Below are 12,601 nucleotides of genomic sequence, written 5' to 3' on the forward strand. Positions count from 1 at the left end.
TGGAGTGGAGGCAGGACCTATGGCAGAGCCAGGGGTTGAGCAGTGAGCACCCTCAGGCACACTGGAAAGTTGGCACCTGTAGCTCTAGCCTCGGAGTCGGTGCCTCGACAAGGAGCCGCATATTAACTTCTGAAGAGCCACAAGTGGCTCCGGAGCCACAGGTTGGCCACCCCGATCTAGTCTGACCTGCTAACACAGGCCAGAGAATCTCATGCAGTAACTTCTGCATCAAACCCATAACTTCTGTTTGAGCTATAGCTATAGCATATCTTTTAGAAAGATATCCCGTCCAGATTTAAAGACTGCAAGTGCTAGAGACTTCACCACCTCCGCAGGTGGTTTTTATTGCAATGGTTGGGTACCCACCCAGTTTAAAATTTCCTCATTTTAATGCCTTTCTCTGCTAAATTAAAGACCCATCTAAGCTCAGAGATCTCTTTCCCATACAGGTTTCAGAGTAACAGCCGTGTTAGACTGTATTCGCAAAAAGAAAAGGAGGACTTGTGGCACTTGATGAAGTGAGCTGTAGCTCACGAAAGCTCATGCTCAAATAAATTGGTTAGTCTCTAAGGTGCCACAAGTCCTCCTTTTCTTTCCCATACAGGTAGCTATAGACCACAATGAAATTAAGCCAGATCTTAACCTGCTCTTGGATAAACCAAGTAGCTGGAGCTGTAGGAGGCAGGTGAGCCAGACGACCTTGACCCCCTGCTTGCATCTCTTCTCTGCACGCTTTGCAACATGAGTGTTGTGTCGAACAGGGAGCCCACCGAAGGCCACCTCGGGCAGAGATGCCAGTAGCAGGGTGGCCGCTTACGGTGAGGGGGGATTAATTTGCAACCAGTCCGTCCTGCAGCCTCCTCGCAGCGACGGTGGAAGGGAGGCGGAGGGACACTGCGGAGGCGGCGGATGGAGGGTTTGGGGGCTCTGCTCTTGTCGCACAGACAACGCATGAAGAAAGTCCCGCCCCTCTTTCACAGCCCTGTTCTCATTGGCTGGCGTCTGTGAAAGCCTGGGTGGGATTGGTGCTGTTGGCGTCAGTCAGGCTGGGAGCGCTAAGCGCCGCACTGACGGTGAGGGGCTTGGGATTGATGTCACTGGAGGGCTGCGCGTCTTCTGGCTCTTTGCCGGGCGCTGGGTCTGCTCTTCTGTCACGGACGGCGTGCGGCGGCTCCCGCAGCACCATGGCTTGGATGTTCATGAGGTGAGGCCCGGCGTGGGGCAAAGCGGGCAGGCGAGGCCGGGATGGGAAGGCGCGGGTAGGTCTCGTGTAACTGAGGTCAGCGTGGCCGGTTGCTGGGGGAAGGGTTAGGCCCTGGTCCGGTGGGGGCTGGGGGAGTTGAGGGGGCGGGACGGGACGGGGCGGGGCTGGGAGCCTTGGGTGGGGGCTGGGGAGCGGAAGGGGCGGGGCGGGGGAAGCTGGGCACCCTGGGCCAGGAGGGGTTAGTGGTGCTATTATGGAGACAGGTTTCAGAGTAGCAGCCGTGTTAGTCTGTATTCGCAAAAAGAAAAGGAGGACTTGTGGCACCTTAGAGACTAACCAGTTTATTTGAGCATGAGCTTTCGTGAGCTCATGCTCAAATAAATTGGTTAGTCTCTAAGGTGCCACAAGTCCTCTTTTTCTTTTAGAGTGGAGACAGTTATCATTTGTAGTGTTGAGAGCATGTGACAGATATAATGGCGAGAGAGCGAGCAGTTCTCACTGGTGTGAGATGCCTGTCTCTTCCATCCTCCCTTACCCATCCTGTGAGGGCTGTTGTTTCTCCTTAGCTGGGCTCTAGTGCTCCCTAAATCTTGGCATCCCACTTCAGTTATACACATTTTACATTAATGCATTTAGGTCATTATTCTCTGCTACCAGCACATTTCCAAAATCAGGGCAGGGTTGCGCCTTTAAAGCACATGTTTTACTTGAATTAGTGTATAGAGAGGAAAGTGCTGCCTCAGGCGTCTCAGCAGAAATTATGGGTGATTCACCTGGAGTTCCACAGGAAGCAAGCACACCTTGAAGCAGTTGCTCAGCCACCCTTTATACGGGTATGGTATGTGTTCCCTTCCATGTCAACCCAGTAGCTGCTGGAGTTGATTGCCTATTTCACTTTCCCTGTCACACACCCATGTAATGCCAGTTTAGTCCTGTAAGAACATAAGAGGTATGTGGCACAACATATATGTGGCTTTTGAACTGACAAGTTGCTAGTATAGCCCTCAGGTGGGCAAAGCTTAGATGACTTTGTGGTAAACCTTGGCTAAATTGTGGATCTGATTCCATGGTTCTTACTCAGCCAGGATTACTCTAATTTTGGATGGTTTCAGAGTAACAGCCGTGTTAGTCTGTATTCGCAAAAAGAAAAGGAGTGACATTATGCAAAAGAAACCAAAGTTGATCCTGAGAAAGCTCCAGATACACAGCCTTTGCAAGCCTAGTCACACTCCCTGACAGTAGTTTAAGATAATTTAAGTAAATAATACCTTTGTGCAGGAAGGTCTTGCTGTGCAAAGTTATAATGTGCTATGCTGTTAACTGTTAACAGCTGAGCCTTCCAAAGCACTGAGCATTCATTTTTGTGTTGCTTTTGTAAAGCTCGGCAAGCGTTAGTACTGTTCTTTGCATTGATGTGAAAACATGTATTTGACATATGTGGTCACAGAAGTTTTTGTGAGTTAGCCAAAAAGTACAATATACTAAGGTGTTATTGAGGATTTCTCTTTCTAATAAGAAAGAAGGAGAATAAGAGAGAATCTTCACCTGGTTGGTGAAAATTCTTACTGTGAGTATCCAGTATGACTATATGTGTCAGGACTGAGCAGTTGTCTCAGAAGTGTTGGAAAGTATGTTATAAAAGTAATAACTTTACTTCTTGAAGTGTACTGTATTCAATAAAGCAACTTATGCTTTGGCTTTGTACCTCGTTGTATCTCCCCTGAAAAGTGTAGATTTCTAATGCAGATAATAATTTGTTTATATCACGTCAGACTTGCTGTCTCTTGTGGATTCTGACAGTCCATAAATGTGATGTCAGGCAGAAGTGATCAGGTATTATCAATGAGAAGAGCCACTCTTCTCTTTGAGAGAACCCATGGCAAATAAACTAATGTTTGTAAAGCACTTATTATAGAGGACTCTGTTAAGTTGGAAAAACACAATTTTTTGCGTATTCTCTATGACTTTTGACAAAGTTAGGAACATGGGGGGAAGTGAAGTTTAGGGAAGTGTTCTATTAAAAAATGCCAGTGTTTCCCTTTTTTCCAGCCCTTTCTGAAGAATGAAGTGAAAGCATTTTTGCCACGGCAAAGTCTGTGTATCCTTTTTTAGCGGAAAATTATAAGCCCATGAGCATGAGAAACCCTGACTAACTCAGTATTCTGGTCCTCTGTTGTGTGAGACATTACTCTCTTCTGCCCTTTGCTCTTTTGATCCCCCACGCAGCAAAAAAAGTCTTAAGCAATAAAAACAATGAAGATCTTTTAGTCATCTGCTCCTGCTGCTCAATCTTGCCCTAAAAGCAGCCAAAAGAGCCTACTCTACAGTGCTGACTCTTTTTCTGAGTGCTTGAAGATTATATTCTAGTCAGTTAAATAGTAAAAATAATTTGACTATGTGTTGTTTGTGTGAGCCTATAATGTCCTGGAGACAGTTTTTTTAAGGGTATAACTTAGGAGAAAATTGCCAGGTAAGGTAGAATGATTATATAAAGATGTGAAATATAAATATTCACATTATAAAAGGGAAAATTAAATTGACACTTATAAAAGGGGATCAACAGTAACTGAAATATTCGGACTACTCTTTTAAATATAATGTCAAATAACTTCTATTCTGTCTTTCTGCAGAGATTCTGCCTGGAAATACTTACCATCTGCCCATCATGGAGGAGATAGGAACTATTCCCATTATACCTCTCGTGATTTTTATTCTCAGTTTGGGTTAGAAGACTTTCTATGTACAGATGACATTCCTGGGACAGATGAAGATATGGATTCAGCTGTCTTATTTGGAACCTTGCGAGGAAATGTGGTTGGATTACGTTATTACACAGGGGTTGTAAGTGCAGTATGAATAATAAATTGCTACTAAGCAGAGGTAGTTGAAAAGTGGGACAAAAATTTAACATTTTGCCTTTTTGTTGTTAAAATTTCACAGCTTTCCAGAATTTTCTGACAAGTCCTAGGGTTTTCTCATTCATTTGTTATCAGTGCATTTAAGATTCTACACAGTTCCAAGAGAAGAATTCAGTAGTCAAAACCCGCAATTTAAATTTCAGGAATTGTTAAGGTATTTACTCTGGAGCTAGCTTCAGGTGAGATAAGAACAGCCCCCAAGAAGTTGAGCGTAGTGGAAGGGAAGGTGTTTTCCCTTCTCAAAGCGCCGTCCCCTTCCTGCTTTCTCTGACTACACTCATTTAGGACTGTGCAAACATACTTGTAGCTAGCTCAGTCCTCCTAGCCACAGTCTTGACAGTGTTGGTGGATGGAGGAGACACTTGATGGTATAGCACTTCGATAGGACTGGAAGCCAGGAGACATGGATTGTATATCCTGCCCACATGATTTTAAGCAAGTCAGTTAACATACCTGCCCCTCAGTTTCTCCAATGGTAAAAGGGGAATGATGTTTACTAGCTTTTTGTAAGGAGCCGTGAATTCTGCAAATGAGAAGAGTTGAATAAGTACAAAGTATTATAGGGTATGTCTAACCAGCCTGCAGGCAGCAAACCTACCAACCCAGGTCAACAGACTTGGCCTAACAGGGTTTGTGCCAGTGCTTTAAAAATAGCTGTGTAGACAGTGCTTTGAAGTTGCAGCTCAGGATGGAGCTTGGACTCTAAAGCCCACCTCTTACCTAACTTCTAAAGTCTTTAGTATTTTGAATAAAGAATTACTGGAGGTAAAAACAGCCTATTATGCTAAAATAATCTTTAAATGTAGCTTCAGAATGGCTATACGTTTAGGTATTTCTGTAAATAACTTGTAACTAAACAAGTCTGTGCTCTTTTCTTTTTTGCAGGTTAACAATAATGAAATGGTTGCACTTCAGAGAGAGCCCAATAACCTCTATGATAAAAATGCAGTAAAAGTAAATAATGTGAATGGAAACCAGGTAGGCCACATCAAAAAAGAACTTGCAGCACCCTTGGCGTACATCATGGACAACAAGCTAGCAATAGTTGAAGGGTAAGTGGGCAGATGAAATATTTAGTTTCATTTTTATAAGGGAATGGCAATTTAATATTTTTAGTATGTTTTATGTAGCAACAATTAAAATGTATATCCTTTCGCTGAGGTTACTGACAGTAACAGTGAGGCTGCCATAACAGGATTTAAGTGTCATAGCTGCAGGCTATAGGCTTCCTTTATGAACCATCCAGATTGCAGTTCGTTTTCCTCTGTAAATGACATTCTAGAGGCATCCGTGAGAGTTGAATTGACAAAAGTGTACTTTTGTAATTCTTACACAGTGGTTTGGCTCCTTCAAAGCATTCTAGTAGGGCGGGTGAAAAATTTTCTGTTTGAAACTCTTTTTTGATGGAAAACTTGGATTTTTGACTAAATGATGTGTCCCCCCCCACCCCCGTGTCTCGTTTCCACGGAAAACTTTTGTTTATTCATAAAAATATTTGTTCCAAACCAGAAAGATTTTGGCTGAAATCTTTCAGTATTTTCAGAAAGTTAAAATATTTCCATGATAAATTTCAACAAAAACCAAAGATTGTTTTCACTGATCATTTTTCTTCTGTGGAAAAATTTGGACTAATTCTATATTTACGTTATACAGACTTATTATAAAAGAATTTTTTTTTTCCCCTTCCCTGAAAGTGAATGTGGCAAAAAGTTTCTCATCATGTACATACAATAAAATTGGTACTTCTGAGCAAATGTCCTATTGGAAAATGACAAAATTTGTAACACTATTGTGATTTTGCAAATTTTTAATTATAGGTGGCTGTGAATCAGTTTTTGATTCTGATTTCATTCGCAGTAACAATCAGAAAAATGTTCAATGTTAAGCAGTAATTATATAACGTTAAATCGGTGTAAAAGTGTTCTTGTAAAATTGTCATGAAAATTTGGCAGTCCTGGCTAACTCTTGCTAATACTATCTTTCTGTGACTATTAGTGCCAAACTCCAATAATCCAAAAATCCGAACACCTGCTGAGATGCATGGAAAAATCCTGAAACTATTTAAATAATTTTTTTTTTTTTAGGTTTTTATTAAATTTGGACATTGTCTTCAGATTTTGAGCTCTTAAAGTGTAAACTGTCCTGTACAAGTGATTGCTCTCCATTCTCTTCACCCATCCCAGCTCCCACTCTGGCACTATTTTAAACTATATTTGTTCTCTTTGCAGACTCATCTTCTTGTCATTTTTGTTTTTGTCCTTCACAAATAGCATCCTCTGGAAACCTTGTTAATAATGCTGTCAGCCTCTAAGATGCGTCTACTGAGCATGTGGGAACTGAGATATTTTTGTAGGTTTCTGACTTGGCCAAATTTGGACATTTTTTCATGGAGGACAGCAAAAGGAACATTTCTAGAGCTGTGCCAACAATGGATTTTTTTTTTTTTTTTGGTTCACTTGCAATTCCAGAAAACTGGGGAAAAAATGTGTTAGGTCAAATAAAATGTCTAGGACAACCGAAAACAGAACTTTTTGTTTTGATTTCAAGCGTTTTTTAATGTTTGGTTTTATTTATAAAATTAAAGGAAATTTTTGAAACAAAGTTGTTTTCAACCAAAAAATTTGAAACATTTCCCATAGAAAATGTCATAACAAAAGGTTTTAACTTTTTCTCAATTTCAGGGTTTTTTTTTTTTTTTTTTTTTTTACATGAGCAACTTTGACAGAACTGATATGAATTTGTGAAAGGGTTTTTGTCAAGTCTGCAGTTTTTTGCCCTCTCACCAAAAAAAAATTTGATTACCAATTTCCCTAGCTCTGTTCTTGGCACTCTGGTGTCTTTGTTTCCTGCTAAATTTCAAGTCCCTGCTCCAAAAGAATGGAAGTACTCGAGCTCCCCAGTGAAATACTTGTAACATTATTTTGCCCATGCTTTTTTTTTTTTTTTTTTTAAATCTATTCCTTCCCCTAAACTAATTTTGAGGAGCAGTCGAAATGTGTTTGCTGAAACTTCCCAGAAAAATTCAGCCCCAGGCAGACATCTTGCATGGAAAACTTTAGCCTGAGTGGGCAAAGTTTCAAAAAGTTGTAAGTAACTAAAACTGGATCTTATAATTGAAAGTGTTAAGGCAGCTGTAACTTTTGTGGAACTAACTGCTCCATCTCTAATGTATTAATATCATATAAAAATACTTTATTTTGAGCCTTATTCTTATTTATGCTAAGGGCACTTTACACTATTCTGGTAGGATAAAGGGGCTTAAAATAAGCATAAAGTTAGTTTAAGCATGGTTATATGCTGCCATAGTGGTGTAAAATAGGTCTTTGGACAAATGAGAATCTGGCCCATTGTGTATTTAATACTGTAGTAGAAGCTGAAAGCTTGTGCTGTTACATGGGTATAGCACTTGGGCCTCGTAATCCACTATCTGTGCAGTTTGCCTCATACAGCCAATTGAAATCGTTGCATGAAAATTAGCTGTAGAGCAACGATGATTGATTGAGTTCCCTCTGATATCACGATGGTCTAGGGACTCTGGTATGGCACAAATACTTGTCTTACTGTAGCTGTGTGTCACATAGGTATACTTCGTAAAGTCAAAATGGCTGAGAACTTAAAACAAATTGGTAACACACCACAGATTCCATTGATGATTCAACGTGATGATTGTCTGAACAAGAAGAACTCTCAACCATGCTTGTAGCCATTTCCATATCGTTGATACTGACGTGATGGAAATTCTAGGTTTCATAGTGACACACAGAATGACAATGAATGCCTGATAGTTTTCTTAGGAGTCTGCTTCTTTGGTGGAACTTGTGACTTACTGTTTCAGTGTTCTAATGATTATAACAGGTTCTTTATTTCATGGAAGTATTAATTGTGTTTTCTCCGTAGGAGTCTGCTATGAAATGTTTTACTTTTTAAGTGAGAAGTATGTTCCTTTTTTCCCTTTATTCTTAAGGGTTGTCCCTTATGGAGCACAGAATGCCTTTACTATGCCTGTGCAAATGAGTTTTTGGGGAAAAGAAGAAAATAAGCAAGCTGTTCTAGATAAATTGAAAATGCATGGATTTAAATTGGCTCCTCCTTCAAAAAGTAAGTTATAGATTAGTTTTTGTCTTTAAAATATTTTAAAGATGAGCTTTGCAAAACCCCAGTCATTAGAAGAGACTTTAAAGCCTTGATCCTGCTCCTAGTGAAGTCAATGGTAATATTCCTGTGGATTCATTGGGAATATGACCAGCCCCAAACTGGCCAGATCTGGGTTCATAGTGAATATGCAGTTGTGCTCCATCTGTGCTATAATGTGGGTTTTCCTTGACTTTGTAGACATGAAAAAGTGATTGATGGTTGTGGCAAAGCATGTTTGTTATCCTCTGGAATTTTTTTTTTTAACCCTTTTCTGTCTTTCACCCTGGAAATTGTGGTAGTATCACTAACCTCCTTGTGAAAGAAAGGGGATCAAATGTTCATGCTAATTCTTTTCATAGTGTTGACCCAAAATATTGTTTCCCCTGCAGGTGTGCAAAAGAGAGCCTGTTGGCTTTTGGCATAGAATTAGGCCCATTTCTTTTCCTTGTTTCTGACTGGGATAGATCATAGAGTTGCTATATAATTTAAAGGTGGATGAACATACAGTAACTCCTCACTTAAAGTCATCCCTGTTACCATTGTTATGTTGCTGATCAATTAGAGAATATGCTCGTTTAAAGTTGCGCAATGCTCCTTTATAACATTGTGTGGCAGCTTCCTGCTTTGTCCACTGCTTGCTAGCTGATGTGGGCTTGAAACCAGGGTGGACCAGCAGCCCCCTGTTTCCCTAAGTTCCCTGTGGGGCAGCGGCCCAGCAGGTTATCAATTGTCAGCAGTTCAGCTGTCCCTCCCCCCACTGCCATGTGCTGCTCCTGCCCTCTGCCTTGGAGCTGCTTCCCAGAGCCTCCTGCTTGTTGTGCGGGGGGGAGGAAGTGGGGAGGCTAATGTCAGGGTGTCCCCCTCCCCCCTGCTCCTGCACCCCGCTTACCTCATTTCCAAAGGGGGGGGACGGGACAGGACAGGGCTCAGGATGGAGGGAGCTTCCTGGCAGCAGCTTCCATCTCAAGTTGCTGATCTACTCAAAAAGGCAGTGTACTTAGAGTGGGGTCAGCGTACTTAAAGGGGCAATGTGCATCTCTCTCTCTCTCTCTCTCTCTCTCTCACACTGTGTGTGTGTGTCTGTCTGCCATGCTGTCTCCCCTCCTCCATTCGTGCTGCCTTGTAGAGTGTGAGGCTACATTAACAACAGTGAGTTAACCCTTGAGGGCTCAGTTGATTGCTAGTTCATCATTTAGCAGTAAGGCATTCCCTGGGAAATATCCCACCCTCTTCCACCCTCTGACTTCACCACCTCAACCAAGCTTCACAATCATCATCGCTATGTACCAATATTAAATTTTGCTTAAATCTATCTATCTAATCTACACAGTGTGTAGATATATATATAATATAGTCTTTTGTCTGGTGAAAAAAATTTTCCTGGACCCTAAACCCCCCTATTTACATAAATTCTTATGGGGAAATTGGATTTGCTTAACATCGTTTCGCTTAAAGTCGCATTTTTCAGGAATATAACTACATGTTCAGTGAGGAGTTACTGTATAATGTTGACATTAGTAAAGTTGTGTTTTTGTAAAATTGTTGAGAATGTAGATTATAATTACCGGTAAGTGCTTTAGTATGGTTTCTTTCATCTTTGTTTTGAATATATTATAGTCCTGATCTGAATGTGATTGGAACACAGTTTCATCTTTTTGCATGGTGAAGAATCAAACCATGTTATAACAGAAATGTAATCATGTCAACATTTTTTTTTTCCAGAAACTCCTTGTACCAGAGTTCTTGAAATCAACAAGTCATGCTTTGATATGTTATACTTGCAAAATCTTATTCAGCACTTTCCTTTTTTTGTTGATCTAATTGTGCATTGAATGGTTAGGCATTTTTATTCTTATGTTTTGTAATGTTTTAGTAGTCTAATTGGTAAGCAATACAACTCTTCACAAGGAACTACGCTCATAGTCATTTCCCATATGTCACAAATAGCCATTAGTTGGTAAAAACTTTTGGTTTCTACTGAACATAGTTGAATAAAAAACAAATGGGGAGAAAAAGGCACCATATTCTGTTGTTAGTCATCTGAGCAAGCCAAGTCTCTAACTGCTGTGTTTGTGTTTTTTCTTAATGGAGCACAGGTTCAGAATTTGGTTTTGGATCAAGCTGGGTTTCTGGGAGAGCTGGACCAAGCTATAGTGCTCCAGGACATGCTGCTATGCAGATGACAACAGAACAGGTGTGTGGTAGTTTTTTTGGTAGTTAGTTGAAAATATATACTTTTAAAAAAGGGAACTTGCTGCTCATAAAAGTGAGGATTAGTCCTTTTTCATGAGCACTGAAGTATTTTGTTTTTCTCCCTTCTGAAACAAATATCTTTTAAAGGGCACAGTCAACTTGAAATCTGGGGGGTTTTTTTGTTTGTTTTTTTTAACCATTTAGGTTCAGCTACTACACCTGCTCCAGAGTCCATTTGCCAGTTTTTATGGTTTTAAAGCCATTCTCCTATTTTCTTAAATGTCTTTTCTATACCTTGTTTCAGTGGGCTTTACATACAGCAGCAGTGAAACCAATTGGACACAAAGTGCTATCAAATGCGCAAATTTAAAATTAAAAGAAACACAATGTGTAAAAACAATGAGGACTACTTGTGGTACTTTAGAGTAACAAATTTATTTGGGCATAAGCTTTTGTGGGCTAAAACCCACTTCATCCAATGCATGGAGTGGAAAATACAGTAGGCAGGTATAAATACACAGTATGTGAAAAGATGGGAGTTGCTTTACCAAGTGGGAGGGTCAGTTCTAACGAGACAATTCCATTAAGGTGGAAATGGACTATTCTCAACAGTAGAATACTTTGTAGTGGTAATGAAGCCAATGTAATCCGGGTGGCCCATTTCAAACAGTTCACAAGAAGATGTACTCAGCAGTGTGAAGATTTTTTTTTCCACACAGCTGTGCTGGTATACCTCATCCTATTTTAATGCATATTTTAATGCCAAGCTGGAATATGAATGTGGCTCTTCTCCCACTACTTCGGCTTTTCCCCCACTTCTTCTCCTTTTTCAGGTTGCCACATGTTCTTTGTTACCTACCTCCCCAGTAGCAGCAGTTACAGATTCTAGTGGCTCCAGAAGTCATTTGGAGATCTGGGTATCCGTATGGCCATGTGACTGGCATCCGTTATGTCATCAAGTATTTATTTAATGTAGAAGTTGAGTTTAATTGCAACTTCTGTGTTTATGCATTGCAGCTTAAAAGTGAGTTTGACAAATTGTTTGAAGATCTGAAAGAAGATGATAAAACTCATGAAATGGAAGGAGCAGAGGTATTTGTTCTATTGAAAAAGTCTTACATAGGCTTTTAAATCAGGCCTTAAATTCTGTGTTACAAACTCTCTTTTTAACATCTATACACATCTTCAAAGTTTAGCAGTGTCATGCAAGACTAATAAGTTGCCCTAGATACCAGTTAATTTAAATAAGTTTTAAGAGAGCAATTAATCAAATGTTATCTCCCTGCCCCCTTCCCCCCCTCCCCACTTCCCAAAGGGAAGAGGGTTATTTCATGTGAAAGAGGTATAACATTCCTTTTTTGACTTATAGGCTGTTGGAACACCATTACTCCCACACCAAAAGCAGGCTTTAGCTTGGATGGTTTCACGTGAGAACAGTAAGGAGTTGCCACTGTTTTGGGAAGAGAAAAATAATTTCTACTATAATACACTTACAAACTTCGCTGAAAAAGAACGACCAGAAAATGTACTTGGAGGAATACTGGCTGATGATATGGGATTGGTAACTATGTATAGTGCTTTAGTGTATTTGAATACAGTTTGACTTATCTCTGGAAAAATCATAAATTCTATCCTTTGCATTTTATCTAGGGTAAAACACTTGCAACAATTGCATTGATTCTTACCAACTTTCATGATGGCAAACCTCTTTCTGTTGAAAAGATTAAAAGCGATCAGTTGCATAAGGTGAGTGTTTTTTTTTTTTTTTTTTTAATAAACGTATTTGATGGCACACACAATGACTAGGGTTTTGTGTGTGTGAAATAATTTCTTCTAGCAAGTAATCAAAAATCCTTACCTCTCTCAGGGTTCCTTACCAATCTGAACTCTGGGGTACAATTTGGGAACCCGCATGAAAAGCCCCCTAAGCTTATTCTTACCAGCTTAGGTTAAAACTTCCCCAAGACACAGATTTCTTTCTTGCCTTGGGATCGCTGCCACCACCAAGTGATTTAACCAGCAATCAGGGAAAGGACCACTTGGAGTCCTATTCCCCCAAGCCTATACACCCGCTTTTCTGGGGAGGCTTGAGAATAAAATCCTAACCAATTGGTTACAAAATGATCAAAGACCCAAACCCCTGGGTCTTGGA

The 12,601-nt window shown here is 40.3% G+C and overlaps 1 protein-coding gene across 2 annotated transcripts in view; it reads left to right on the forward strand.

Annotated features, from left to right (window-relative positions):
* Positions 1–1,026: 1,026 nt before the first annotated feature.
* Positions 1,027–12,601, forward strand: part of HLTF (helicase like transcription factor) — a 47,569-nt gene continuing 35,994 nt past the window's right edge. For both annotated transcript variants that reach the window (XM_084638186.1, XM_084638187.1), the window contains exons 1-8: positions 1,027–1,204; positions 3,835–4,045; positions 5,008–5,174; positions 8,087–8,220; positions 10,353–10,450; positions 11,467–11,541; positions 11,819–12,010; positions 12,100–12,195. In XM_084638186.1, the coding sequence (XP_084494312.1) occupies positions 1,092–1,204; positions 3,835–4,045; positions 5,008–5,174; positions 8,087–8,220; positions 10,353–10,450; positions 11,467–11,541; positions 11,819–12,010; positions 12,100–12,195 (1,086 nt within the window). In that variant the 5' untranslated portion in view covers positions 1,027–1,091. The remainder of the gene's footprint in view (positions 1,205–3,834; positions 4,046–5,007; positions 5,175–8,086; positions 8,221–10,352; positions 10,451–11,466; positions 11,542–11,818; positions 12,011–12,099; positions 12,196–12,601) is intronic.

The sequence above is a fragment of the Lepidochelys olivacea genome (genome assembly GCF_965140295.1).
Source record: "Lepidochelys olivacea isolate rLepOli2 genome assembly, chromosome: 9".
Lineage (NCBI taxonomy): Eukaryota > Metazoa > Chordata > Testudines > Cheloniidae > Lepidochelys > Lepidochelys olivacea.